At 54.7% G+C, this 26,711-nt stretch overlaps 1 protein-coding gene across 4 annotated transcripts in view; it reads left to right on the forward strand.

Moving 5' to 3' along the window:
* The window catches only part of EPHB2 (EPH receptor B2), a 136,458-nt gene that overhangs the window by 36,263 nt on the left and 73,484 nt on the right, over window positions 1-26,711 (forward strand). For all 4 annotated transcript variants that reach the window (XM_077190107.1, XM_077190108.1, XM_054647644.2 and 1 more), the window contains exons 2-3: window positions 3,284-3,348; window positions 7,533-8,217. In XM_077190107.1, the coding sequence (XP_077046222.1) occupies window positions 3,284-3,348; window positions 7,533-8,217 (750 nt within the window). The remainder of the gene's footprint in view (window positions 1-3,283; window positions 3,349-7,532; window positions 8,218-26,711) is intronic.

A 26,711-nucleotide genomic window follows, 5' to 3' on the forward strand; every position in this document is an offset into this window, starting at 1 on the left:
CAGCCCTGGGACCCCCTGCACTGTGAAGGGTGATAAACAGGAGCCTCAAACAGGAACCAGGTTTAGGGAGGAAGAAGAAGGAAGCTGAGCTAATTTAGTTGTCTTGGAGATGGATCATTTGCCACCCGTGAGCACCACAAGAGAGAAGGATTTTGGACTGCAGAGTCTTTGTAGAAGGAAAAGGAAATCCAATAGCTGGCAGCTAAATGGTGTAAATCCAGACTAAAATTAATGGAATATCTGGTGTTTTTTATGGGAAGATAATTTGCCGTTGGAAAAACTTGCTTAAAACCTGCAAATTTCTTCTCCTCCTTCTCTCTGGGCCAGCCAGAGTGGATGCAGAGCTCCAAGGAGATCCTTCAGCTGAGGATAAGGGGGTGGGAGCAGTGGTGTACTGAGCACAACATTTCCACTGCACTGAGTTTTCATTAAATAAAAGGTTTTTAAAAATGCAAAATGCTTCAAAATATGAACTTTATTTGGGGAATTATTTGTAATGACTTAGAATATATCTTGTTTTCCATTTTAGTCACTGCTATTAATGTACTTACTATGCACCACTGTCATTGATAGTTAAGATAAAGTAACAAATTCAGGGGGTTTTTAAAGCTTCTTGCTAGCACTGTGTGAAAAATGTTGTTTTCATTTCAGATCAAACGCCACTGGTGTTTTAATGAAAAAGCAAGATCCTCTGATAAAGTAAACACTATTATTGGCCTATGTAAACAAATACTCAGTTTAAAAAGAAATTTTGTAAATCTGACCCACAACATTTCGGGATTAGCTGTTTTCCAGAACTCTTCTTAGTGGGAAAAATTGAAAAGAAGTGCTTTTTACTCTTGGAATAAAACCAAATTTCGAAATCCTGGTTTCCTGTGAACTGGAAACCGCTGGCTGGAACCAGGAGTAATGAACAAGCCACAGTCTAAGGAGGATTTACTGCCAGGAGTAGGTGCAGGAGCACAGTGCTGCCCAGGCACTTTTTGGGGTGCCAGTGGGGAGCAGGAGGTCACATGCATGGAGCAGTTGTCACCTCTGCATCCAGGCCTGGCTCTTCAGTGATGGATCTGCTCAAGGCTGAGCTTTTCTTCCTTTGTTTTTGTTCAATGGAGTGAAAGCGGAGAAGGTGGAGATGTTCTTGAGGGGTTTGTGGCAGTGTGCTTGTTTTTCTGGTGGGGAGAAGCACAGCAGAAGGACATGGTTACACCCAGTAACTCTCCATTCCATTCTGGGACCACCCTTGGCAGTGTCCAAGGCCAGGTTGGACGGGGCTTGGAGCAACCTGGGATAGTGGGAGGTGTCCCTGCCCATGGCAGGAGCGTGGGACTGGATGGTCTTGAAGGTCCCTCCCAACCCCAACAATTCTGGGACTCTTAGTGTGTATGGGATGCACACTTCCCAGCATCCCTGCAAGTGCACTTGGCATCCCCAGGGCATGTGCTGAAATCAGGGGATTCACATTGTCCCTGCAGAACAGAGGGACAGAATTTCCCCTCTGAGCATGACCATGATCTCAGCACAGAATCACTGGCCATGTGCTGCCCTGTGCAGTGTGTCCCTCCACACTCCCCTCATGTCCAGCCTCGGTGTTCTGAGGCCTTTGGGCAGAATTTCTAAACTGCATTTCCTAAACTCAGGAATATTGTCCTATTTTCTTAAACTGTCAGCCCTGGGTGTGGTGCAGAAAAATCCCTGTATTGCCATGAGCATGTGGCTGCAGACCTGGAGGAGCAGAGAGTTACCCAGACTCTGCAAGCCACTCATGGAAGTGTCCAAAAAAGACTTTTGAGCACTTCCTGGGAAGTGTTAAAGAAGTGAGTAGATGTGGTTATTAGAGACATGGTTTAGTGCAGAACATGGCAGTGCTGCAGTAATGGTGGGACTCAATGTTAGCTGGCTTTTTGAACCACGATTCCAAGAGTCTGTCCCATTTATTTCTGATGGGGCTGGCTGGCACGTTCAGCTGCTCATGTTGGCCCAGATATTGGGTACCATCACCTGAGCAGCCCTCCTTGTGCCATCAGTGGAGTTAAACCAATGTACAGCTATTTGGGATGAAAAGAACTCCAGTGTGGGAAGCATCATGAGCTGCAGGAAGGGTGAGGAGGCCTTCCTGCAGCTCAGGAAAGGCTGAGCAGGACTTGTCTGTGCTGGTCGGTGGTAGCATCACCTGACCCATTTCAGCCCAAATCATCTGGAAAACCAGCTTTAACAGTGGTTTAATTTTTTAGTACTTTTAAGTCCTAAAAGTGCTGTTCCTCCCCACATCCTACTGCATCTCAGAGGATTCTCCCTACTATGCAAAGTGCTGAGAAAAAAAAATCCTGCTTTTGGCAAAGGAAACTAGAAGGTGATGGAGGATCCCTGCTCAGGCTGCTCCTCATATGCTGCAGTAGAACTGGGCTGAGGGTACTTGGATTTAGGATTGAGAGGAGGAAAATCCAGCTTGGCTGATGAATGGCAGAGTCCTCACTCACAGCAGGAGACATTGCCTGTGCTGGGCACCTTGAGGTCCCACCTCAAATCCTGGGGTCAGTTTTGGGCCCTTAATGAAAATTATGACATTGAGGGACTGGAGCATTTTCATAGGAGGGGATGGAGCTGGGAAAGGGTCTGGAGCTCCAGGAGGGGCTGAAGGAGCTGAGAAAGGGGCTCAGCCTGGAGCAAAGGAGGCTCAGGGGGGACCTTGTGGCTCTGCACAGCTCCTGCCAGGAGGGGACAGCTGGGGGAGGGTTGGGCTGTGCTCCCAGGGAACAGGGACAGAACAAGAGGACACAGCCTCAGGCTGGGCCAGGGGAGGGTTAGATTGGATATTAGGGAAAGTTTCCTCATGGGAAGGATGGCTGGGCATTGGCCCAGGGCAGTGGTGAAATCACCATCCCTGGAGATGTTAAAAAACACGTGTGGATGTGGCACCTGTGAACAAGTGGTTCACAAGTGGTTTAATGATGGTTTAATGATGAACACATGATTTAATGATGAACATTGTTTGGTGCTGGGATGATGGTTGCACTTGATGATCTCGGAGGTCAGTTCCAAACTTAACATTTTTTGATTCCATATTCTGCATGGGGGCCAGGGAGCAGTGGGCAGTGGGTGGGGAGCAGTTGGGTGGAGGGACCAGTGCCTGGGTCCCCTGGCTGAGATGTGGTCAAAAGGCTCAGTGTGGGATGGGCTCCAGCCCTGCAGCCCTGGGCTAGCTCCTCTCCACCTTTTTCCCTGTCTCCATCTTCAGTCCTTTCATCAGCAACCAGTGACTCCTTGTTTCCCCTTCCTTCCACAGAGACACTGATGGACTCCACCACGGCGACAGCAGAGCTGGGCTGGACGGTGCATCCTCCCTCAGGGGTAAGGCATCACCTGACAGGACCTGCAGCTGCTCTGGGGTCTCTTCTGCATGTGAATGTGGCAGGCTTGGCCCAGGAAAAGTCAGGCACTGTTGCAAAGTGCCTTGGCCATGTGGAAAGAGCACAGTTGAGGTTTCCAATAGTTTTCTAGGAGATGATACTCCAAAAAATACCCCGGTGTTGGTGGGATGTAGTTCCCACCCCACAGAGTCACACAGTGTGGTGCTAGAGGAATCACAGTCTCCATAGAGCTGGCATGCAGCCACCTAAAAATGAGAAGAGGAAGAAACAATATGCCAAGGCCACCATCATTTGTCCCCAGTGTCTCAGTTGTTATTCCATTGCCTGTCACCTGTAGCAGGATGAGGGCATTAGGCTCAGGTCCTGAAAAGACTGGCATCCCACAGAGAGATGTTTGCTGGCTCAGCAGAACTACCTGTCTTCTTTACCAGGACCAGGTGTATCCTGAAACATGTTCAAAGATCACCCTGAAGAAACTCCTTTAAAGAAGAGCTTGGGCAAGGCAGTGCATCAGGTTCATCCCCCAGAGGGTGCAGGCACTGCCCAGGCTCCCAGGGAATGGGCAGAGCCCCGAGGCTGCCAGAGCTCCAGGAGCATTTGGACAACGCTCCCAAGGATGCACAGGGTGGGGTTGTTGGGGTGTCTGTACAGGGCCAGGAGTTGGACTCAATGATTCCTGTGGGTCCCTTCCACCTCAGAACATTCTGTGACTCTGTGATTTCTGCACCCTTCCGCTCATGGGAGAAAACCAGAGTGCAGCCCCCTCTGTGTCCCACGTGGGGCATCAAGGTGCTTCAGAGCATCCTGCCCACCTCTGGCTGTGGTAACCAGCAGCAGCCACAGTGTCCAACCCCCCAGACCTGCTCCCTTGCATTTGGATGGCCCAATCCAGCCTGGTCAAAGCCTGGAGATGCTTCCACGCCCGTGCATGGCAGCGGTGGCTCAGCTCCATCCTGCCTTCCATCCACCCTCTGCAGGGGCTGGATGAAGACGTTTCTGTGGCCCTCACCCCCAGGCTGACAGCATGCCCCCAGTCTGAGCCGACTTGGCAGAAGAAAAGAAAGAGCCCAGAAAAGCCTTGTCTGGGAGATTAAACCGAGCCGTGCAGCGTGGCCGCAGTGCCGCGCCAGGCACGGGCGCTGCCCATCACCATGAGAAAGGGCAGAGCTGCCCGGCCCCGCCAGTGCCCGCCGAGGGGGATGACGGGCACACAATGCAGGGGAGAAGAGGTCAAGTCTCTTTCTCTCGTGGCCCAGCCTTTCTTGTTTGCGGTGTTTCCATATGTGAAGCACGCCCTGCTCCCGCTCCCCAGCCTGGCCGTAATGAGGCCGGGGCCTGCTGGAAGCCTCTCCCTGGGTTATTGTGCTGCTGCCTTCCTTTGAGCTCCCGGCATGTTAATTAGAGAGCCAAGAGAAAGGGAGAGGCTTCTAATTAAGCGTCGAGGAAGCGCAGGGGCTGGTGCACGGGGATGACTTTCTCTCCCATCTGGGAAAAGGGAAGTCTGGAGCCAGCCACTTGCTGTGGCAGGGATGTGGGAGGATGCTGGGGATCCTGAGCCTGGCCCCCAGGGTGCTCCCAGGACCCCCATCAGGGTGGAGATGCCCATCTGGACAATGCCATGCAGTCCCAGTGGTTGGTGGGATCGCCTCCTGTCTCCACCTCTGAGCAGGGCCCTGAGGGGGGATATGGGCACATCATGTCCTGCTCTGTGTTCATCATGGGTGACAATTCTGCGATGCCTTCATGGCCTCATTTCCAAGGGCAGGACAAGGCAGTGCATCCCACTCAGAGGTGGCTGGCCAGGTTGGATGCAGCCAGCATCACCTGGAAGACAGAAGCTGCCCTGTGCTCCTTTTTGGGGATTATTACAGACCCCAAAGCCCAAACAGTTGCTTTATGTCTGGCTCTGAAACTCTTGTACCATTTATATAGGTCCCCAAGCCCTCCCTCCATCTCCTGTTCGTCCCAAGCCCTGGAGACTCTCATTCCACCATGTGCTGCTCCTGCCTGACCAAGGCTGAGCTTTCTGGGCTCGTGTCCTTACCCTTCCTGGGGGCTGGGGCAGGTGTGTGGGGGGGGGGTCCCTTGGTCTTGCTAGCTGCCAAGGTGGGGGTCTGGAGTGGTCCAGGTGAGGGAGAGCCACATCAGAGGCAGGGCAAGGGAAGGAATTGCTTCCACATGCTTTGTCCTTGATTCCCTCACTCCCCTCCCAACCAGTGCCCTGAAAAGCAGGGAGATCCTGCAATTTTCCACTAACACACCAAATTTATTTCTGGAAAACAAAGCAAATGCTCCGGCTGTGTTTTGCGATGATGCTCTTCTTGTCCCCCAGCCCTGGCAGCAGATTTACAGCTACTGCCAATCTGAAGTGGTTGGAGCTGTTGGGGATCTTCCCTGACAGCCTTCTGTTGGGCTGTGAGCCTTGATGTGCTAGGAGCAATCTGTCTCCCATCTCCTGAGCCTCTTTCCCCAGTCCTGGGTGCCCTTGTGAGGCCATTTACAACCTGAGGGGCTGGGAGTGCTCTGCTCCTGCAGGATTTTCCCTGGATTTGGTCCTGGCACTGGTGCTGGATCTGGGCTATGCTGGGTGTTGTGATCCTGCATCCAGGGCAGGGTTTTGCTTGGGGTGTAACATCCATGGGAAACAGCTCGGCTTCCACTTGAACAGTTTTCTGAAGAAATTCAGAAGGAGCAGTTCCAGCTGGCTGGGACTGTGTCACACGCCAGCAGGATTCTGGTCCCTGTTGCCAGCATTACACAGGTGCCCTGGGTGGGGATGGGACTGCAGGGAGATGCTCTGCACTCTGGCAGGGGCTGAGCAGGAGGAGATGCTCTGTGAGCTGAGGGTTCTCCTCCCACAAAGATCTTTCCCTGTTGGTGCTCCCTACAGAGGAGCAGTGGCCAGTTACAGGCTGCAGCTCATGCCCTGCATCCCCCTCTGAAATGTCCCCATCCTACACAGAATGGAGACAACAAGCACTGGAGGATTTTGGGAAAAACAGCCTGGGAAAAGGGCAGAGAGCTGGAGAAGGCCAGATGATATCACAGCAGCCCTGAGCTCTGTGGGGACCCAAGGGGACAGCTGGAGCTCTGTCAAGGGGGTTTAGACTGGATGTTAGGAAAAGGTTCTTCCCCCAGAGGGTGCTGGCCACTGCCCAGGGAATGGACACAGCCTCAAGGCTGCCAGAGCTCCAGGAATGTTTGGACACCACTCTCAAGCACAGGGTGGGATTGTTGGGATGACTGTACAGGGCCATGAGGTTGACTTGATGATCCTTGTGGGTCCTTTCCAGCTCAGGATGTTCTCTGTAACTCCATGGAGCTTCCTCCAGAGCTGACAGAGTCAGTCAGCTGGGGAGAGCTGGGCAGAGCTTCCCATGGGGAAATCTGTCAGCTCTGAGCTGTCTTGCTGAGAAGGATGTTGCTGTCATGGCACAGCTCATAGGCATGTCTGCATCCCATAGATCCAGTTCAGGACAGCTGGGGTTGGGACCTGAGCACCTGCTGGAGGAGCCCCAAAGCATTTGACTGTCAAAGGGGCAGGGATGAGGGCTCCAGTGAGACTTACCCAGCACCTCCCTTTTTGGGAACACAGCAGGATTGGCCATGGTCCCATCCTGCCCCTGGGAAGAGGCCCTGGCTGCAGCCAGGCAGGAGGTTTCATGGCTTATGAGGAAGCAGGTCCTGTTGCCATGTCTGTAACCAGTGGCACTGGTGGCAATCCCTGTGCTAAAGGCACTGTGTTCCTTTGCCAGAGGCACAGCAGTGCAGTGCAGCCATGGGCACAGTCCCTACTAAAACCATTTCTGCAGAGTAGTGGCCTTGCTGTCCCTCCAGCAGCAGAGAGGCTTGACCCTGAATCCAGGCATGGAGCATGGTGCTAGTGCCAGCAAGGTGGCCTGAGGGACCCCTTTGTCTGCACAGTGTGGAGCCTGCCTGGGGCACAGTGTGGGTCAAACCCTGCCCAGGCAGGTACAGGGCACCTGCAGGGGGGTGCTGGGAGGTGCTGGGCACTCTGGGACAGCCTGTGGGATGGGGTGGGCACAGAGAGGGGCAGCTGGGGCTGGCAGAGCCTACATGGCACATTGTGGGGATGAGAAGAGGTGAGCAGGGTGGGGAGCACCCCTTCAGAGCAGCCCCTGACTGTGTGTGTCCTTCCCACAGTGGGAAGAGGTGAGTGGGTACGATGAGAACATGAACACCATCCGCACCTACCAGGTGTGCAACGTCTTTGAGTCCAGCCAGAACAACTGGCTCCGCACCAAGTACATCCGCAGGCGAGGAGCACACCGCATCCACGTGGAGATGAAATTCTCTGTCCGGGACTGCAGCAGCATCCCAAATGTCCCAGGCTCCTGTAAGGAGACTTTTAACCTGTACTATTTCGAGTCAGACTTGGACTCGGCCACCAAGACTTTTCCTAATTGGATGGAGAATCCTTGGATGAAGGTGGACACGATCGCTGCTGACGAGAGCTTCTCACAGGTGGACTTAGGTGGACGGGTGATGAAGATCAACACTGAGGTGCGCAGTTTTGGGCCCGTCTCCAAGAATGGTTTCTACCTGGCCTTCCAGGACTATGGGGGCTGCATGTCCCTGATTGCCGTCCGTGTCTTCTACCGCAAATGTCCCCGTGTGATCCAGAACGGGGCCGTCTTCCAAGAAACCCTGTCGGGAGCAGAGAGCACCTCGCTGGTGGCAGCCAGGGGCACGTGCATTGCCAATGCTGAGGAGGTGGACGTGCCCATCAAGCTGTACTGCAACGGTGACGGCGAGTGGCTGGTGCCCATCGGCCGCTGCATGTGCCGGGCTGGCTACGAGTCCGTGGAGAACGGGACCGTCTGCAGAGGTAACCACGGGCTCTCCTCTGCTGGGGGCACTCGGGATTTGCGTCTGGGATCTGCATGAACCGTCTGGGAGGGACCTCCTTGGGCAGGGGTGGCTGAGGGGCTCGTGTGGAGGCTGACTCCTTCCCCAGCTGCTCACTTCCTGCCCCAGGCTCATCCGTCCATTGCAGAGGTTGTCCATGACCTCCGGGTCCCCAGAGTCACTGGGTTCAGGGCTGGCGCCGGTTGCTGGTGCCATCCATGCTCTCCAGGTTTTGGAGGCACACACGTGTGGTGCATGTCACCAATCTGCAGTTGCTTCCCAAAATATTGGGGCTGTTATGCTCTTGGTTTTGCTGTGTGCTTTGGCATGGGCTGAATCTCTTCTTGGATGAGGGGAGTGGGAAGGCAGGGTCCCAAAAGGGTGCAGTGGGAGGGAGCAAGTTGTCTACAGTGTTTTCCTGGTGAGGTACAAATGGCCCAGGGCAGGACATGGTCATGGCCTCTTCAGAGATACCTGGCCCCTGTACTCCTCAACAGCCGGAGGTTTCCTGCCCTATAAATGTTCTGCCTCTCTAGATGTTCTCCTCCCACATAGATGTTCAGAGCAGACTCTGTGAGTGCCTGCTGAGCTCAGCTGGGCACCATGGAGCCAGCCTGGTCCCAGGCCAGCAAGAGGCTCAGCACTCCCCTCCCTGAGCTGATGTCTGTGCCCCCGTCCAGTCATACATGGGCTCGGGAAGGTTCAGAAAGGAGCTCCTGGGGTTGCTCAGAAGAAGGTGGGGACCCCAGAGCTGTGTGGTGGGCACCTGCAGCTGTGCCATGGACGGAGCAAACCACAGAGTTTGGCAAACAGGATCTTTTTCCCCTGTCCTGGCTGAACCTCCAAATCCCTCTGCAGTTCCGATAGCATTGGCACACTCCAAGCAGAGCCAGGGCTTCTGAGATCCATTACAGACATGTTGGTGGCCACTGCAGAGCCAAGGGAGGAGCTGTGTCTCCTCTCTTCTGGCTCTGAAGGGTTGGCCAGGTAGAACCAAAGCAAGGGGAGGGTGCTGGTAGTGGGAGACAGACACACTGGAGAGGGGAATGGACAATCTGATTGTGCTCAGTAGGGACTGCAGGCTGTATCGTCCCCTTGGAGAGGGCTCCATGTCTGCTGCTAGTGGCTGGGCTGCTCATGCACCAAAAATCAGGTCCTGATGTGCTGTGGGGATCATTTAATATCCATTATTTCAGCTACTCCATGCTTAGCCACTGAACGCCTCTTCCCACCGAGCTCGGGCAGATCAAGTGTCTTACAGCCGTAGCAGGGATGGGGATGGGGGCAGCAAGGAAGCACTGCTGGAAACTGAGCCCGGCTGATCCCTGCCTCGAAGGGCAGACGGGGCTTTTACAACTCCCAAGTGAAGCATTCGTAGCAACACCAGAGAGCCCCAGTGATTCATGGCAGCTTTTCCGTCTCAGCCTGTTTGTTCCCGGAGCAGAGCCAGCCCCGCACAGTGCTTTGCTCTGATGCAGCCGGGGTTTCTTGGGGAGCCCCCGGTGCCACTGCGAGCCCAGCCGAGGGGCAGCCCCGGCGCATGGCCCGGGAGGGGCTGCCGGGACCGCTCCTGCAGAGCCCTGTCCCGCTGGGCTGGGGGAGCAGAGCCGGCAGGAGCGGGGGCCGAGGCGGGGAGCGGGAGGGAGGGAGAGGCCGGTCCCCTCTTTGTCTGGGCAGCAGCAGCCGCAGCAGCAGCAGCAGGATTTTGGGAGGTCCGGTACCTCGGCAGCTGTTCCTGCAGCCGGTGCTGGCGAGCGCCGGCCCCGCGCTCCCCGCCCTCATTAATCACGCGGTGGCCGCCAGCCCATCGTCTCCATGGGGCAGCTGGCTCGGGGCTGCCTCCCCTTCCCCTTCCCCTTCCCCTTCCCCTTCCCCTTCCCCTTCCCCTTCCCCTTCCCCTTCCCCTTCCCCTTCCCCTTCCCCTTCCCCTTCCCCTTCCCCTTCCCCTTCCCCTTCCCCTTCCCCTTCCCCTTCCCCTTCCCCTTCCCCTTCCTTCCCTTTCTCCTTTCTCCTTTCTCTTTTCTCCTTTCTCTTTTCTCTTTTCTCCTTTTTCCTTTCTCCTTTCTCCTTTCTCCTTTCTCCTTTCTCCTTTCTCCTTTCCTTTCCATTCTCCTTACCTTTCCCCTTCTTCTTCCCGTTTCCCTTCCCCTTCCGTTTCCCCTTCCCCTCCCTCTTCACCTTCCTCTTTCCCTTTCCTTCCCCTTCCTATTCCTTTCTCCCCCTCTTCTTTTCTTTCCCTTTCCCTTCAGTCTTTGCCTTTGCCTTCCCCATTCCTTCTTTCCCTTCCTCTTCTCACGTGGGGTGCAATCAGGGCTGGATGGCACCCTGGGATTGTGCCCCTCCATTTTTCCCTGGCAGCCCCCAGAAGAGGAGTGGGGACTGGGAGGAGAGCCAGACACAGAGTTGGCAGGACAGCCATGGAATCTCTGTCCTCTCCCAGCCCTCCCAGTGAGCCGCACAAAGGGCTGGGAAGGGGCTGCTCACCCAGCTCTGCTTGGGAAGGACCTGTGGGATGTGTCCCTGTGGGATGTGTCCTTGGGGGATGTGTCCCTGTGGGATGTGTCCCTGGGGGATGTGTCCTTGGGGAATGTGTCCCTGCGGGATGTGTCCCTGTGGGATGTGTCCCTGCATCCCTGCTCTGCTCAGGAAGGACCTGCGGGATGTGTCCCTGTGGGATGTGTCCCTGCGGGATGTGTCCTTGGGGGATGTGTCCTTGGGGGATGTGTCCCTGCGGGATGTGTCCCTGCGGGATGTGTCCCTGCATCCCTGCTCTGCTTGGCAAGGACCTGCAGGATGTGTCCCTGCAGGATGTGTCCCTACATCCCCACTCTGCTCGGGAAGGACCTGCAGGATGTGTCCCTGTGGTCTGTGTCCCTGTGGGATGTGTCCCTGCAGGATATGTCCCTTTGGGATGTGTCCCTTTGGGATGCGTCCCTTTGGGATGTGTCCCTGTGGTCTGTGTCCCTTTGGGATGTGTCCCCGCAGGATGTGTCCCTGCAGGATGTGTCCCTTTGGGATGTGTCCCTTTGGGATGCGTCCCTTTGGGATGTGTCCCTGTGGTCTGTGTCCCTTTGGGATGTGTCCCTGCGGGATGTGTCCCTTTGGGATGTGTCCCTTTGGGATGCGTCCCTTTGGGATGCGTCCCTTTGGGATGTGTCCCTGCAGGATATGTCCCTGCAGGATGTGTCCCTGTGGTCTGTGTCCCTTTGGGATGTGTCCCTGCGGTCTGTGTCCCTTTGGGATGTGTCCCTGCAGGATATGTCCCTGCAGGATGTGTCCCTTTGGGATGTGTCCCTGCATCCCTGCCCTCCTCCCACCGGGTCCCTGCCCCGCTCCCTGCAGAGGCAGCGGCAGAGCCGCCTGGCTTGGGGGACTCACTCCTACATGTGGCTGGCAGGTTTGCTCGTGTTTCCAGGGGTGGGAGGGACTCTGGGCCCCTTTCCAGAAGCAAAACAATAGCAAATCTGAGCTGGCTTTGGGGGTGAAGTTCTCTCACACACTCAGGCGCCCAAACAGGACGTGGCAGGGAGCATGGGGGGCCAGGTCCTCCTCCACCAAAGGGTCCAGGTGGAGAAGGGCATCTAAGGAATGGACAACCCCTGTGTGCAGCTGGAAGGAGTTGCTCATTTTCTCTGCTGGGTTTTTCATCTGGCTAATAACACAGCAGCCTGCTCGCGGCAGTGTGCACAAGGGATATTTATGGAGGAAGTTCATGCATCTAACAGCTTAAGCTCTTCTAAGCTCGCAGCCCCAGCACAAAAGGATTTGGGGGCAGTTAACAATTCAGTGTGGTTAAGAGATTTTCATTTGGCTGGGCTGGCTTGCCGCTCCTGCAGGCCCTGTGAGGGGCTGGCTGCTGCTCCTCGCTGTGAGGGGCTGCACACACCCCAGCCCCATCCTCCCTGCTTCACCTTCTGCTCCCTGCCTGCTTTTCTCTCTCCATCTCCCTGTTCTTTGTCTGCGCCTCCCCCTCCTCTCCTCTCCCCTCCCCTCCTCCCATGCAGCACATCGAGCGTTTCTCCCTCTGCCTCCCGTGCCCATTGGCTCCGCTCAGGCACGGCGGGGGCAGAGCCATTGTGTGCCCTTGGGCTGGCTGGACAGAGGATGGGCACTGCCTGATGGCTGTGCTGCTCAGGGACAGAGGATGGGCACTGCCTGCACGGCTGTGCTGCTCAGGGACAGAGGATGGGCACTGCCTGCACGGTCTGGGGCTCAGGGACAGAGGATGGGCACTGCCTGCATGGCTCTGGGGCTCAGGGACAGAGGATGGGCACTGCCTGCATGGCTGTGCTGCTCAGGGACAGAGGATGGGCACTGCCTGCACGGTCTGGGGCTCAGGGACAGAGGATGGGCACTGCCTGCACAGTCTGGGGCTCAGGGACAGAGGATGGGCACTGCCTGCACAGCTCTGGGGCTCAGGGACAGGAGCTGATGGCTGCTGCTCCCAGCCCTTCATCCCTTCTGCAGCTCCTCTCCATCACAGCAGGGCATCTCTGGTTCCTGCCTTCTCTTTGTTGTGCTCCTGCAGCACTGAGCACTGGGAGTCCTGGTCTTGCTGGGGTGACAAGGGATGGTTTTGCCATGCAGAAGCTGGTGGTGACACTCTCTGGCTGTCAGAGACATCTGGTGTCATCCCTTGGGGTCACAGGCCTTCCTGAAGAGGAGAGGAGCTGCTGAGCTGATGGGATGAGGAGAAACCAAGTCAGATTCAGGCTGGCAGCTGTCTTCTCGTTGGCTCTCTTCTCTGTTCTCTGCCCCTCTAGTCTGCTTTTGTGAGATCCTCCTGCAATGTTGCCTCCAGCTTTGGAGTCCCCAACATTAGCAGGATATGGAGCTGCTGGAGTGAGTCCAGAGGGGGCCACAGAGATGTTATGAGGACTAGAACCCCCCTGCTTTGCAGCTAAGGCTGGGAGAGCTGGGGATGTTCACCTGCAGAGGACTCCAGGGAGAGCTCAAAGCCCCTTGCAGTGCCTAAAGGGGCTCCAGGAGAGCTGGAGAGGGACTGAGGAAAGGGATGGAGGGACAGGACAAGGGGGAATGGCTTCAAATGGACAGAGGGCAGGAACAGATGGGATATTTGGAAGGCATTCCTGGCTGTGAGGCTGGTTAGGCCCTGGCACAGGGTGCCCAGAGCAGCTGTGTCTGCCCCTGGATCCCTGGAAGAGTCCAAGGCCAGGCTGGATGGGCCTTGGAGCAACCTGGGCTATGGAAGGTGTCCCTGCCCATGGCAGGGGGTGGCACTGGATGAGCTTTAAAGTCCCTTCAACCTAAACTATTCTGGGATTCTCTGATTTTGCAGCTTAAGGTGGAGCTGGCCCTCCCCTGAGGGGAGCCCCAGGGCTCAGCAGGGTCCCGTTCTCTGCCATGATTTTGATGGCCCGGGCAGCAGATCTGCCACCACCCCACCATGTGTGGGTGACGTGGGCTCAGGTGTGACAAGCACGTGTGACAAGGACCCAGAGCCATCCCTCCAGCACAGAGGGTGGGAAGCAGCCAAGCTGTACTTGGGATTTGGAGGGGGCCAAGCGTGTGCTGAGGGCTGAGAGCAGCTTCCTGATGTGCTGGAGCAGGGCCTGTCTGAGCTGTCTCATAGTCACAGCCCATGAGGACATGATGTTTTCCTGATAAAAGGCTATTTATGGCTCTGGGCCTGTTTTGGGTCTGGGCCTCCTCTGATAATGCTGGACCCAGCCAATAAATTGTAAGGCTCATGGGGTAATCGAGTTCTTCCAGGAAGCATTCCTGGTTGAACTGGAGCAGATACAGCCAGTTGTTCTGGAAATGTTTCCAGAGACAGAGAACTGCCCATTAAATGCTTCCAGAGGCTGTCCCTGCTTTCTTACTCTGCTGGGCCTGGCACTCCCACCTCAGAGAGCTCCATCCATCCATCGCCACACCTCTGTGCTCTCTGTGCCTGTTTGAGGGTAATCTTTGGCCCCTGCTCCTCTGCTAAGGTTTTCAGCCAACTTTTTTGGCTCTCCCCAGCCCTTGGCACTGCTTTAGCCTTTCCCTTGGCAGATCCAGTTCCCCACATACAGGCTACTCATGGCAATCAGCTGCATGCCAGAGGGGATGCTGAGATTCCCTCTGCCTGCATCCCCCCTCTGTTTAACCACTTTGGCAATGGCATTTCTCTGGATGCTTTTGGAGGATCCTTGTCCTTTCTTGTGGGACTGGGAGAACTGGGACTGCATCCTTGTCCCTGTAGGTGTGATTTGACACGTTTGTACTGAAATGCAAGTTCCTTGCCTGTGCCCAGTTCCCCAGGGATTGCTGTATCAGGAATCCATCATTCTCAGTATTTACCACTCCACAGCTTCCATGTCAACAGCTAACTTTATTGGGAACACTTTGGGCTTTCTCCTGGGTCATTGATAAAAATGTTAAACAGCCCAGAGGCACGAACCACATTTGTTGGCTGCAGCAGGAGCAGCCCCGCTCGCATCTCCGGCCGCGCCGTGTCTGCCTGCCAAGTTTTAATTCATCGAGGATGTCCCATGGTGTCGGTGGAGCCACTGATTTCAGAATCAAAATATCCCGTGTGTTAGCCAGGGAAAGGCTCTGCAGAGGTTTGGGTGGGTGACATTAATGCCATTCCCCCCCAGTCAATCTTGTAATTGCATCAAAAACCCATACAAGGCTAATTTGCCTTAATCTGTTTTCCCTGAGTGCACACAGGTTGGCACTACTATCCCTGCCTTCCTTTAATCCCTCACTGACCCAGTCCTGGAGCTGTCACAGCCTTATTTGACTGGTACTGATGTTGCAACCCTAAAATAGCCACAACTGCCTCATTTAGCAAATAGCTTTTTCCTCCATCTCTGAAACACCCTGCTGCCTCACGGCGTGTGGAAAGTGAGCATTGAGTGTGCCCCAGTCCATCACTTACACCCCCTTAGGTAGGTGCTGCCCTGACAGGCTTATTTAGCAATGTTTAACTTTAGTGGCTGCTATTAACCATCTTGAGTTACTGCTGGAATGGAAAGTATTCCACCATCATCCTCAAAGATGATTACATCACCTGGCTCCTTCCCAAGTACAAAACAGGAATTTGTCTGCCTTTTCTACAGGCTTGTTGACAATTTGAATGCTCCCAGCCGGCCGGGGCTCGGTGGCATTGTTGGATTCTGCTTTTGGGGCTTCTCCCTCTCCTCCCTCTCTGTCTGGGAAGCAAGAATACAGGGTCTTTCTTTCCATGGCTTTGATTCTTCTTGCTGACCTCTCCATGTTGTGACTCCAATTAGGGCTGTGGTGGAGACTGCAGCTGCTCACTGGGAGCCACTCCACACCTGCCTTCTGCTTGTCCTTTGCACATTCCTGTTGGAGTTTGGGCTTTGGGAGGTTGGAACAGGACCCAGGGGAGCTTGGCAGAGCAAGGGGGTGTCAGACAGGGGGGCTGAGGCATTGATTTGCTGGTGGTGTGAAGCCCCAAGAGATGCTGATCTCACAGGGAGGGTCACACATGGTCCAGGAGTGGGGCAAAAGATGTGCTACCAGAGGAGGGAGATGGACCACTCACCTTGAATAGGAAATGCAGCTTCTGAGGATCTACACCTTCTTGGGAAACAAAGGAAATGAGAGTTCCTTTCTCATTTTGCTTTCAAGACAAGGAATGGACTGAGACCTTCCACAGAAGTATTTTCTCTGCAGAGAAAGGGAGGAGATGAGGTTTTTGAGGACATGAGAGTGGATTTTGAGCAGCAGGAGATTGCAGAGCTCTCCCAGCCCTGCTGTGATGGTGCAGGAAAGACCTCAGCAGGATGCATGAGGTGATCTGGGAGCAGCCCATGGGAGCCCAGAAGGGAACAGCCTCTTCTCATTTATCAGTGTGGGCAGGTCAGAAATCCCTTGGGTTGGAGGGAAGGATGAAGATCTCAGGTCCAGCAAAGCCCTGAGGGAAATGATGGCCATTCCTCAGAGAAACGTGGTGGAGTTTTACATTACCACTGTCTGCCACAGCTGCTGCTGCCCACAGCCTTTGCCCCAGCCCCTTCATCCCTCTGCTCAAGGTCTCACAATGGTTTGGGTTGGAAGGGACCTTGAAGATCACACAGGACTGCAGGATGGTCTCTGCCCCCTTCCCCTCCTGGATGGGCTGTTCCCTCCATCCCACTGTGCTGGAATCAGCGAGGGGATGTGGGGAGGGCAGTGAAAGCAGACCTGGGGCTGGTGTCCCCTCTGTCCCTCTGGGGCACAGGGACACCCAGTGACACGGGTGCTTTGCTGGAGCTGATGTGTACCCAGGAGAAAATCTCTCACTGATTTATTTTTACAGATGAAACAGCATTTTGGATCAAACACCGCATTCCTGGTGCTGCTACACCCATGTGAGCAGGGAATAGCAGCTCTGGCAGCATCGTGTGCTGGTGCTGGTGGGAGAGCAGCATTTATTCATTTATTCCTCTCTCTCCTTCCTTGGCCTCCCTTTCCCCCCTCCCCCCTTTTTTTTTTTTTTCCTGAGAAAAGTGGTAAACATTAATAGGAGCTGGAATGAATAGCTGGGATTCAGGCCCAGGATTCCAGGATTTTAACTCATTATTGCCATAAAATGAAGGGAATGTAGTTTTTTGCATTAGTTTTTTTCCTTTGATTGATTGAAAGCTCTCAGACATCTTGGGGGGGAAGGAGGATTTTTCCTTGAACTCCTCATAGTGCTGGATTTTTATGGGGCAAGAGGAGAATATTCTTCATCATATGTAACTTGAGGAAGACTGGAGAAAATACTGCTTTTGAGGATTTTTTTTCTTTTTCATTTGAAATTTTTCAGCATGCTGGGCCAAAGCCAAGAGATTGTATTGTACATTTAATTTTGGGAAATACCCTCCAACATTCTCTGCACTGATTTAAATTTTTTCTGATGTCAGATGAGTCAGATGTGCTCAGTTAGAGCACAGCTTTGATTTTAGCCACACTAGGTAAAAACCTTGCAGAGAACTTAATCTATAAACCATGATTAGCTCAATTAGCTCCAAGGAAACTTGTTATTGTTCCCCTTATGCCTTAGAAACATAATCTGTCACTGGGAAGTGCACAGAAAAGTCCCCATAAAGGTTGGGAAATTGAATCAAAGTGTTCATAGCTCATACAATGGCTCTGTTAACACAGACCAAACTTCAAACAAGGTTTAATGAGGTTTGGCCAAGGAAAATACACTTTTACTGTCATGATTTGAAGGAGACCTTAAGTTTGGTGATGCTGCTCTGCGATGCCCAGTCCTTGTGTGGGTGGTTGGAACTTAAACACCTCCTGCCTTCCCCTCCAGACCCTTCCCATCCTTGAGTTCCCTCTTTGGATGCTTCCCAAGAGCTTAAACAGAAGAGGCTCTGAACCACATCCTGTGGGCTCCAGCAGGAGTTTTCCTCCCATAGGGCAGCAGCCCCCTGCCCACCTGGCTTGAATGCTTTTGCTGGAGTCCAAGTAGTGGGGAAAGTGGCTGAAGGACCAGAGAAGCTGTAGTTTGTATGATGGCAGATCCTGGAGATAGAAAATGGGGAGCAGGGAATAGCATGAGCAGGAAAGTAGAAGTCATTTGGTCTGGAAAGCAGCCTGGGAGGGGGAGGCAGGAAAAGGTTGTGGTCTGGCACCCAAAAGGGGACCTGTGTGAACACATTGTGACAACCTGTGAAGCCTTTTCAGGTTTCTGCAACAAGATCTTCAAAATCTGAGATCTCTTCTCCTCAGCATGTTGAAATGACACCTGCCAAGGAGTTGGCATCCTCAAGCGTCCTTAGAGGTAACCCAGAGATTTTGGCTCTGCTCCTTGTGTCAGAAACCAGAGAGACCTTAGCAGAAACTGATGCTGTCACTTGGCCAGGGGGAGTCTTGATGCTTGAGTGTGTGGTTCTGCTCCCCAGGCACTTGGACCAGCCCCAGCTCCGTGAGGGGCTGTGGGTACCCCAGTGATGCTGCAGCAGCAGCCAGGGATGGGCATCCCTGCACCCTGAGGTGAGGGCCCCCTTGGAGAGCCACAGGCTGGAAATAACTCCCATGGCCAGGAGCAAATTCCAACTGCATTTGGAGGGAATATCTTCAGGATTTGGGCACTGACAGTTTTCATCAATGACAGCCTCCTACTTTTAGAGTCTCTTGGCACTTTCAGACTATTGGCACTTCTGGAGCTCACAGAGACCCTGTGTTCAAACTGTTGTTAAGGCTGAAACCACAGCCAGCAATTTCCCCCAAAACATTGTGATCCCAAGAGTCCTGTGGTTGTTACACCCGCAGCTGGACAGCAACAGGAGCAGAGTGAATAATAAATGATCATGTGAGAAAGGGGTCATCATTCACATACCAAAATGCCCAAACCCTCCAGGTTTGTCAGAGTTCCAGTGCAGCCTGAAGTGGAGCCCATGGAGCAGGCTAACAGTCTTGCTTTGCTCCCCATGGCATTTCTCCCAGCCTGGATGGCTTTGGAAAAGATTGTGGTGGCTTCTGAAGTGGCTGCAGGAGCAGCAGGCAGCACACTCCATGGGATGCCCCAGATCTGCCTTTTTATGGCCCAGGCTCTCCAGGAGGCTCCGGGGGGAGGCAGGAAGGGGCTGTGCAGCATCAGGGCCATGTTGGGCAGCAGGGAGTGGTTTCCATCACACTGTTCCTCTTTGTGCCCCTCAGGACAGCCCTTCCTGGGCAGGGTGTCTGCATCCCCTGGGACATGCAGGATGGATGGATGGGGGCAGGGGCTGCAGGCAGTGGCCCCAAGTGTCCATGTGTATGGAACAGTCAGGATGGAGGACATTGCTGGGCATCAGACCCCTAACCTGGAATTTCTGAGGGGCTGGTCTCCCTCCTGAGACATTTCAGTGGAAACCATCTGTTTTTCCCAAGCCTTTCTCTGCCCCTTTCCCTCCCCTTCCTTTCACCTTATACCTCATCTCATGTACTGGTGACAGTTCTGCAGTGTCTGTCCATATTGCTGTCACCACAGAGGATCCCAGAGGATTATTTTGGCAGATTCCCTGTTCACTCCCACCAAGATGGTTTGGGATCCTACAGAACCACCTTTGGCTCTCAGAGATCTCAAGGAAGGAGGAGGAGGAGGAGGAGAAGGTGATTCCTCAGGCTGCCCAGGCAGTGGATGCTGGAGCTGCTCCCTTGTGCCAGCCATCGCCCAGAGGGTTCCCAGAGCTGGAGGTAGGAAGCTCAGGAGGGTTTATCCCAGTAAAGGGTAAACCCTCTGCTGCAGGCCTTTCCTTGCAGCACGGTGAGCAAAATTATTTCTGAGCCTTTCAGTGCATCTGTGCAGCCTCATTAATAAAACAGAATGAGGAAAAGGGGAAAACAGGAATAGAAGAATTTGGGGAATGACTCATTCACAGAGAAGCTTCTCATTCCCCTTTCCCTGCAGTGCACCCCAGTGATGGATTAAAGCCTGCCTTCCTTTGCCCTTGCAGGGCTGTTTGTCCTGGGATGGGGACAGTGAGCACTGCCATCCTGTCACCTGCACAGGTACCATCCCTTGCCTCAGCTGCCACGTGGAGCCAGGCAGGAATGGTGGTGCTTTACTCTCAGTTTACACCCTGGGAGTGAACCTGTGGCACCAACTGAGGAATAAGAGATGAGGGAGGTGTTGTAGGAAAAGTAATCTCCAGGTTTTCTCCAGTTTGCTTTTCCATCCAGGCAAATCCCAGCCTCAGGACCTTCCTGGAGCATGTGCAGAGACAGGAATAGAGCTGGGGAAAGGTCTGGAGCATGAATCTGATTAGGAGTGGCTGAGGGAGCTGGGAAAGGGGCTCAGCCTGGAGAAAAGGAGGCTCAGGAGGGACCTGGCTCTGCAGAACTCCTGGCAGGAGGGGACAGCCACGTGGGGTCAGGCTCTGCTCCCAGGGAATGAGGGTCAGGACAAGAGGAAACAGACTCAAGCTGTGGCAGGGCAGATATAGTTGGGTATTGGGAAATTTCTTTATGGAAAGGGTGGTCAGGCATTGGCACAGGCTGCCCAGGGCAGTTGTGGAGTTCCCATCCCTAGAGGTGTTTAAACAACAGCTGGATGTGGCACTTGGGGACATGTTTGGGAGTGATCTGACAGAGCTGGGTTAATGACTGGACTCGATGGTCTGGGAGGGCTTTTCCAGCCACAGGGATTCTATAAAAGGAAATGGCAGGAGGCTCTGGTTCACCCTCAGTCAGTGCTTACTCTGCTTGGTGTTCCTGCTTTCCAAAGGGGATTATGAAGCAGGAGAGGAATGTCACTCTGCCTGGTGCTCACTCACGTTGTCACCATGTGGAGGGCTAATCTGGAAACAGAGTGACAAATCTGAGCGTGTGGATCTTCATGATACCCTATAATTAGAACTGGTCTTTTTTTTTTTCCTTCTTCTTGAAAGTTTTGCTGTCTGGCACAGATGGAAGTGATCCCAGTTTGTTTTTGTGTCTCTTGAATTAGAGCGTGGCTGCTCTTTCCAGGATTTCCCAGGCAAAAATATTCACATGGGGACCTGCCCAACAGGCAGGATGGGTCCTCTGGGATGTGATTTTGGGTGTATTTGGCTCTCTGCACCTTTGCAGGGGCCGTGGTAGGGATTTATCCTTGTCCAAGGGCTGGTTTTCAGCACTTCCAGGTGCGAGGCAGACATGGAGTGGGTGAGGGCATGGCATGAAGGAAACACATGGGAAAACACTTGGAGCAGAGTGTGCAGAGCTAAGCAGAGGGTTCAGACCTCTGCTTCAAACCCAGGTGCTGCTCAGTCCTGCCTAAAGAGTCCTGGAGTGGTTTGGGTTGAAGAGACCTTAAACAACCTCATCCAGTGTTCACCCTGCCATGGGAAGGGGCTCCTTGTCTTGGTAATCTCCAGCACACCCTCCCCTGTCCCAGGTAATCCCCAGCACACCCTCCCCTGTCCCAGGTAATCTCCAGCACACCCTCCCCTGTCCCAGGTAATCCCCAGCACACCCTCCCCTGTCCCAGGTAATCTCCAGCACACCCTCCCCTGTCCCAGGTAATCTCCCACACACCCTCCTCTGTCCCAGGTAATCTCCAACACACCTTCCCCTGTCCCAGGTAATCTCTCACACACCCTCCCCTGTCCCAGGTAATCTCTCACACACCTTCCCCTGTCCCAGGTAATCTCCAGCACACCCTCCCCTGTCCCAGGTAATCTCCAGCACACCCTCCTCTCTCCCAGGTAATCTCCAGCACACCTTCCCCTGTCCCAGGTAATCTCCAGCACACCTTCCCCTGTCCCAGATAATCTCTCACACACCTTCCCCTGTCCCAGGTAATCTCCCACATACCTTCCTCTGTCCCAGGTAATCTCCCACACACCTTCCCCTGTCCCAGGTAATCTCCCACACACCTTCCCCTGTCCCAGGTAATCTCTCACACACCTTCCCCTGTCCCAGGTAATCTCTCACACACCTTCCCCTGTCCCAGGTAATCTCTCACACACCTTCCCCTGTCCCAGGTAATCTCTCACACACCTTCCCCTGTCCCAGGTAATCTCCAGCACACCCTCCTCTCTCCCAGGTAATCTCCAGCACACCTTCCCCTGTCCCAGGTAATCCCCAGCACACCTTCCCCTGTCCCAGGTAATCTCCAGCACACCCTCCCCTGTCCCAGGTAATCTCTCACACACCTTCCTCTGTCCCAGGTAATCTCCAGCACACCCTCCCCTGTCCCAGATAATCTCTCACACACCTTCCCCTGTCCCAGGTAATCTCCAACACACCTTCCCCTGTCCCAGGTAATCTCTCACACACCCTCCCCTGTCCCAGGTAATCTCTCACACACCTTCCCCTGTCCCAGGTAATCTCTCACACACCCTCCCCTGTCCCAGGTAATCTCCAACACACCTTCCCCTGTCCCAGGTAATCTCCAGCACACCTTCCCCTGTCCCAGGTAATCTCCAGCACACCCTCCTCTGTCCCAGGTAATCTCTCACACACCTTCCCCTGTCCCAGGTAATCTCCCACACACCTTCCCCTGTCCCAGGGTGCTCCAAGCCCCATCCAGCCTGGCCTTGGACACTTCCAGGGATGGGGCAGCTGCAGCTTCTCTGGGCAAACAAGAAGAGAGGCAGTGATGTTTCTCTGGCAGCAGAATTCCTCCCTCCATCCCAGCTTTCCTGACCCAGAGGGGCTCAGTGGGGCTGTGGGGGGAGCTCAGGAGGGGTTGCCAGGCCAGGGGTGGGAGAGCAGGACACTTGGGACCACCAAAGCTGCACCAGACCAACTGTTTCATACATTTTGGGGGTGCCCCCTCCGCATGATGGGGTTTCCGTGGAAACCAGAGTAGTGATTTCCTGCATGCTGATGTGCTGGAAGGCCAAAAGCAAAGGTGGGAGGGAGGAAGCAGAGGATGGTGGGCAACAGGCCCTCCCTGGGGAGCCTCAGCCCCAGAGGATGGAGGAGAGGAGGGAAGGAGGACATTTTGCTACCCTGAGCTTCAGGGAGACATTGTGATCTCCCTGGTGCTCAGAGCATGGCTGGGAGCGAGGGCTGGCCCTGCAAAGGGCTTTGTGGGGGCAGCATCCATGAGGGTGGGGCTCTGGTGGTGTCTTCTCAGGCTGTGGAGCCCAACATGAGCTTGCAAGGGTGCAGCACCATGACAGAGCTCCATGGCAGCCCAGGGAGCTCACTAATAAGCAGGATTCATTAATTAGCCCAGGAGGAGTGGCAGCAGCAGCGCTCTTGGTGTCTGGTCTGTGGCCTGGCTGTGTGCACTGGGGGGGACCAGGGCAGACCAGGACAGGGCTGAGACCCCAGCAGGGCTGAGGTGGCACCCCTGGACACAGACACGTGCAGCCAGGTCCCCCAGGAGGGTGGGATGCCTCAGGCAGCTGCTGGGTCCCCACACGGGCACATCTGGCCCACATCTGGTGCCAGGCACAAGGTTTGCAGGGGTCCCAGGTATTAAATCCTGCTGGCTGCCTGCATCCTCCTTGGGGTGCAGTGTGCCCTCCTCTCGTGCCCTGGAGGTGTGTGGCACTGCCCTGGCCCTGCTGCAGCTGCAGCCCAGGGTGAGGTCCCCCTGTCCCCACTGTCACCCGCTGCCTTTGAACCCCGGCCGGGTTGCGGCTGCAGCGGCACCGAGTGCTGGAGCTGCTAGCAGACTGGAAATGTCTTTTGTCAAAGCTTGAGATGCCTCCAACCTCCTTTAATTAAAGACAATTACTGCTTTCAGCCCCTCTTCACAGCTCAGCTGGGTTGTTTGCAAACACACAGCTGCGGGAGGCTTTGTGCCCCTCTCCCAGTCCCGCTTCCCTGGAGACGCACAGAGGTTTCTTTATGATCAGCCTTAGGCTGGCGAGCAGTGAGGGAGAGGAGGGGGTGTCCCGGCCTCCTGGGGTGGCTCGTGGTGCAGCCTGGAGCAGCCCTGCCTGCTCCTGTCCAGCTTTTTCTGCCAGACCTTCGTCTGCTGGGCACGGCGGCTCTGCCAGAGGCGTGGAGGGATTTGGGGGGAGTGGAATGGACGTGGTTGGGCTGCCGAGGAGGTGCCTCTTGCCTGGCTGCAGAGCAGACCCACAGCTCTCAATGCATGCTTTTCATCAGCTCTGCTGGCTTAGCCATGACTCTTCCTGCAGGAGCTGCATGGCCAGCCCAAATCTGGGCTTCCTCACCCCAAACGCGCTTGGGAAAAAACAATCTGAACCCCCTGTAAGCAATAACCCCCTTTCTGGGCTTGAATAACTCAGAGGCAGCCAAAGGGAGCTCGACCAAACTTTCCAAAGCAGTCAGGGCTGGCAGGAGAACAAGCAGCATCCACTGCAGCCCTCTGGGATGCTGTTTCCAAAAATACGAGCGCGGCGCGCGAGGCTGTCTGGAGCCCCCGCCCGCACGGGGCCAGCCCTGAGCGCTGCCGAGGCCGTGCCTTCTCCCTTTCCAGGTGCTAATGGTGTCCTCGGGGAGGGACAGGGAGCGGGGAGGCCTCTGCCTGCCTTGGAAGCGTTTGGTTGTTAAATGTGAATGGTAAGTGCTCAGCCTTGGGGCTCAGGGGAGCCAAGATCCTTTTTGAGCCTCTAACAGCCTGACACTGCTCTGTCTTCTCAAATTCATTCTGCAGCTCCGAGTCCCTGGAGAGCACTAATCACTGGGCTGAGCATGAAGGGAAACATACCCCTCAAATGGGAAGCCCAGAAGCTCTTTCCCCTTAAACAGCCTCTCTGTGGACATCTTTGATCTGTTTTGGGGTGGTTTCTTATTCCACAGAAGGCTCTGGCAGGCCAGCAGAGGACTGGAGCCTCCTAGGACAGGTTTAAATGGTTGTGCAGGTTTAAATGTGTTTAGCACAGGGGGTGGGTGGGCAGGGTCAGGCACACAGTGCAGGGGCAAGGACCAGGGCTCCAGAGATCCTGCTGATCATGTCTGTGAGATGCTGAGGTGACAGGGACACGCTCCATGGTCCATAGTGTGACATGACAGGATGCTGAGGGCTGCAGTCTGCTCCTCAGTGTGACATCATGGGAAACTGGGCTTCCAGGGACAGAATTCATGGCTCATAGTGGGACATCATGCAATGCTGGGGGGGTCTAGAGATACAATCCACACTTGACAGTGGGACATCATGGGATGCTGGGGTCTCAGGAGCATGGTCCATGGATCATAGTGGGACATCAGGGAACACTGGGGGGTCTGGGGATATAGGCTGCACTCCATAGTGTGACATCATGGGATGCTGGGGTTCCAGGGACAGAGTCCAGCTTCCTCAGTGCAGTTTCCATAGTGCTGAGGGTCCTGCTGCTCTTCTGGGAGATGGCATCTCTCCCTTGCTCTGCAGTCTCTGCTTGGCACCCTTCACATTCAGTTCCAGGTGTTGGCACTGTTGACCTGGCTCACCAGGAGCTGTGCATGGGGCTGGGGCATGGACATCCACCAGCTTGTGTCTCCTGGGAAGCTGCTGGCTGCAGCTCTTGGCAGGTGGAGGTCCCAGGGGTGCCAAGCAGTTGGTCTGGGCAGACCCAGAAACATCCAGGAGGCATCCAAGGGAGAGGTCCCCATGTATTGGGCAGAATGATGTGTGAGGGATAAACAGGCCCTTTCCAGGAGCATTATGGTGTTGGTTGGTTTGCAGAGCTCTGTACTGGCCAGACAGTAGAGAAATAAGGGATGGATGAGTGATGATTCCTCCTGTCCCCTGCCGTGCTGTTCATATTTCCAGTGCCCAGGGTGCCTGTGGCAGTAAGTTATGCAATTTAATTATGCACCATGTTAAAAAATATGTCCTTGCACACTGTATGAAATTGCAAGCAATCTATTCCCATTCATGTCCCCCATATTCCTGATGGTTTTATATCCCTCCCTGAGTGGCCTCTTTTCACGTGGAAGCTCTGAGTTGATTGACTCTCCATATGGAGGCTGCTCTGTGTCCCTGATCATTTTTATCAGCTCCCCCACGCCCTTGTCTCGGGGTGATGCCACTGCCACACGTCCGAGCCGTGGCTCCATGCATGGCTTAATGACATTCCTGCTCTGCACTGGGCTCCTTTCTTCATAATTCCTTACATTCTCTCATTTTTTTTGATGATGGATGAGCTTTGAACTGATGTTTTCAGAGCATTATCTCTAGTGCTGCTGAGATCCCCTCCCTGCATGTTAATAGCTAATTTAGTGCCCATCATTGTGTTTGTATAATTAGGGCTCTTTCCCCCAAGTGCATTCGTTTCCTTTTGTCACTGCTGAATTTCATTTGCCGTGTTCTTCACCTGGAGATCTTCCTGTCACTCAGTGCTGGTGACTGCAGCCAGGCAGGCCTGGCTGATCTGGGGACACCAGGGGCTGTCCCGTGGCACTCGTCACCCTGGGCTGTTCAGCACCATCAGGACTCACATCCTTAGCATCCAGCTCAGTCTGTGCCTGTCTGGGGATGCCACCCATGCTTTGTGCAGTGGGGTCACCCTTGGTGGGCCTGATGGATGCCACTGGGACAGGAGGGGACTGAGGGGACACAGCACAGTTACAACTCCTCACGAGGGCAGAGGAGAGGCAGGCACTGACAGGACCTGAGGGAACGGCTGGAGCTCTGTCAGGAGGGTTAGGTTGGATATCAGGGAAAGGTTCTTCCCCCAGAGGCTGCTGGCTCCCAGGGAATGGGCACAGCCCCAGGGCTGCCACAGCAGCATTTGGACAAGGCTCTGAGAGAAGCACAGGATGGGATTGTTGGAGTGTGCGTGCAGGGCCAGGAGTGGGACTGGATGATCCCTGTGAGTCCATTCCAGCTCAGCATATTCTGTGATTTTCAGGCTGGATGGGGATTTTTGGATGGTTTGGCCTCTGTTCCAGATCTCAGTGCTCTTGGGCTGCCAGAGGCCTTTATCTCGTGTCTCAGGAGGTTCTTTCCCAACTCCTGAGCAGCAGGGTTGGATCATGTGCTGTGTGGAATGGTGGAGGGATGTGGCTTGAACTGCTGCTGCTCTGGCTGGAGCTTGGCCCAAGCTGATTTCAGTGCAGGGGAGGGAACCTGGGGAAGGAAACCCAAGAAGGGATCTCAGCACAGCCACAGCTCTGTGTGGGGCTTTTAAAAAAGGAAGGAGCCAGGCCCTT

Source organism: Agelaius phoeniceus, chromosome 24 (assembly GCF_051311805.1).
Source record: "Agelaius phoeniceus isolate bAgePho1 chromosome 24, bAgePho1.hap1, whole genome shotgun sequence".
Lineage (NCBI taxonomy): Eukaryota > Metazoa > Chordata > Aves > Passeriformes > Icteridae > Agelaius > Agelaius phoeniceus.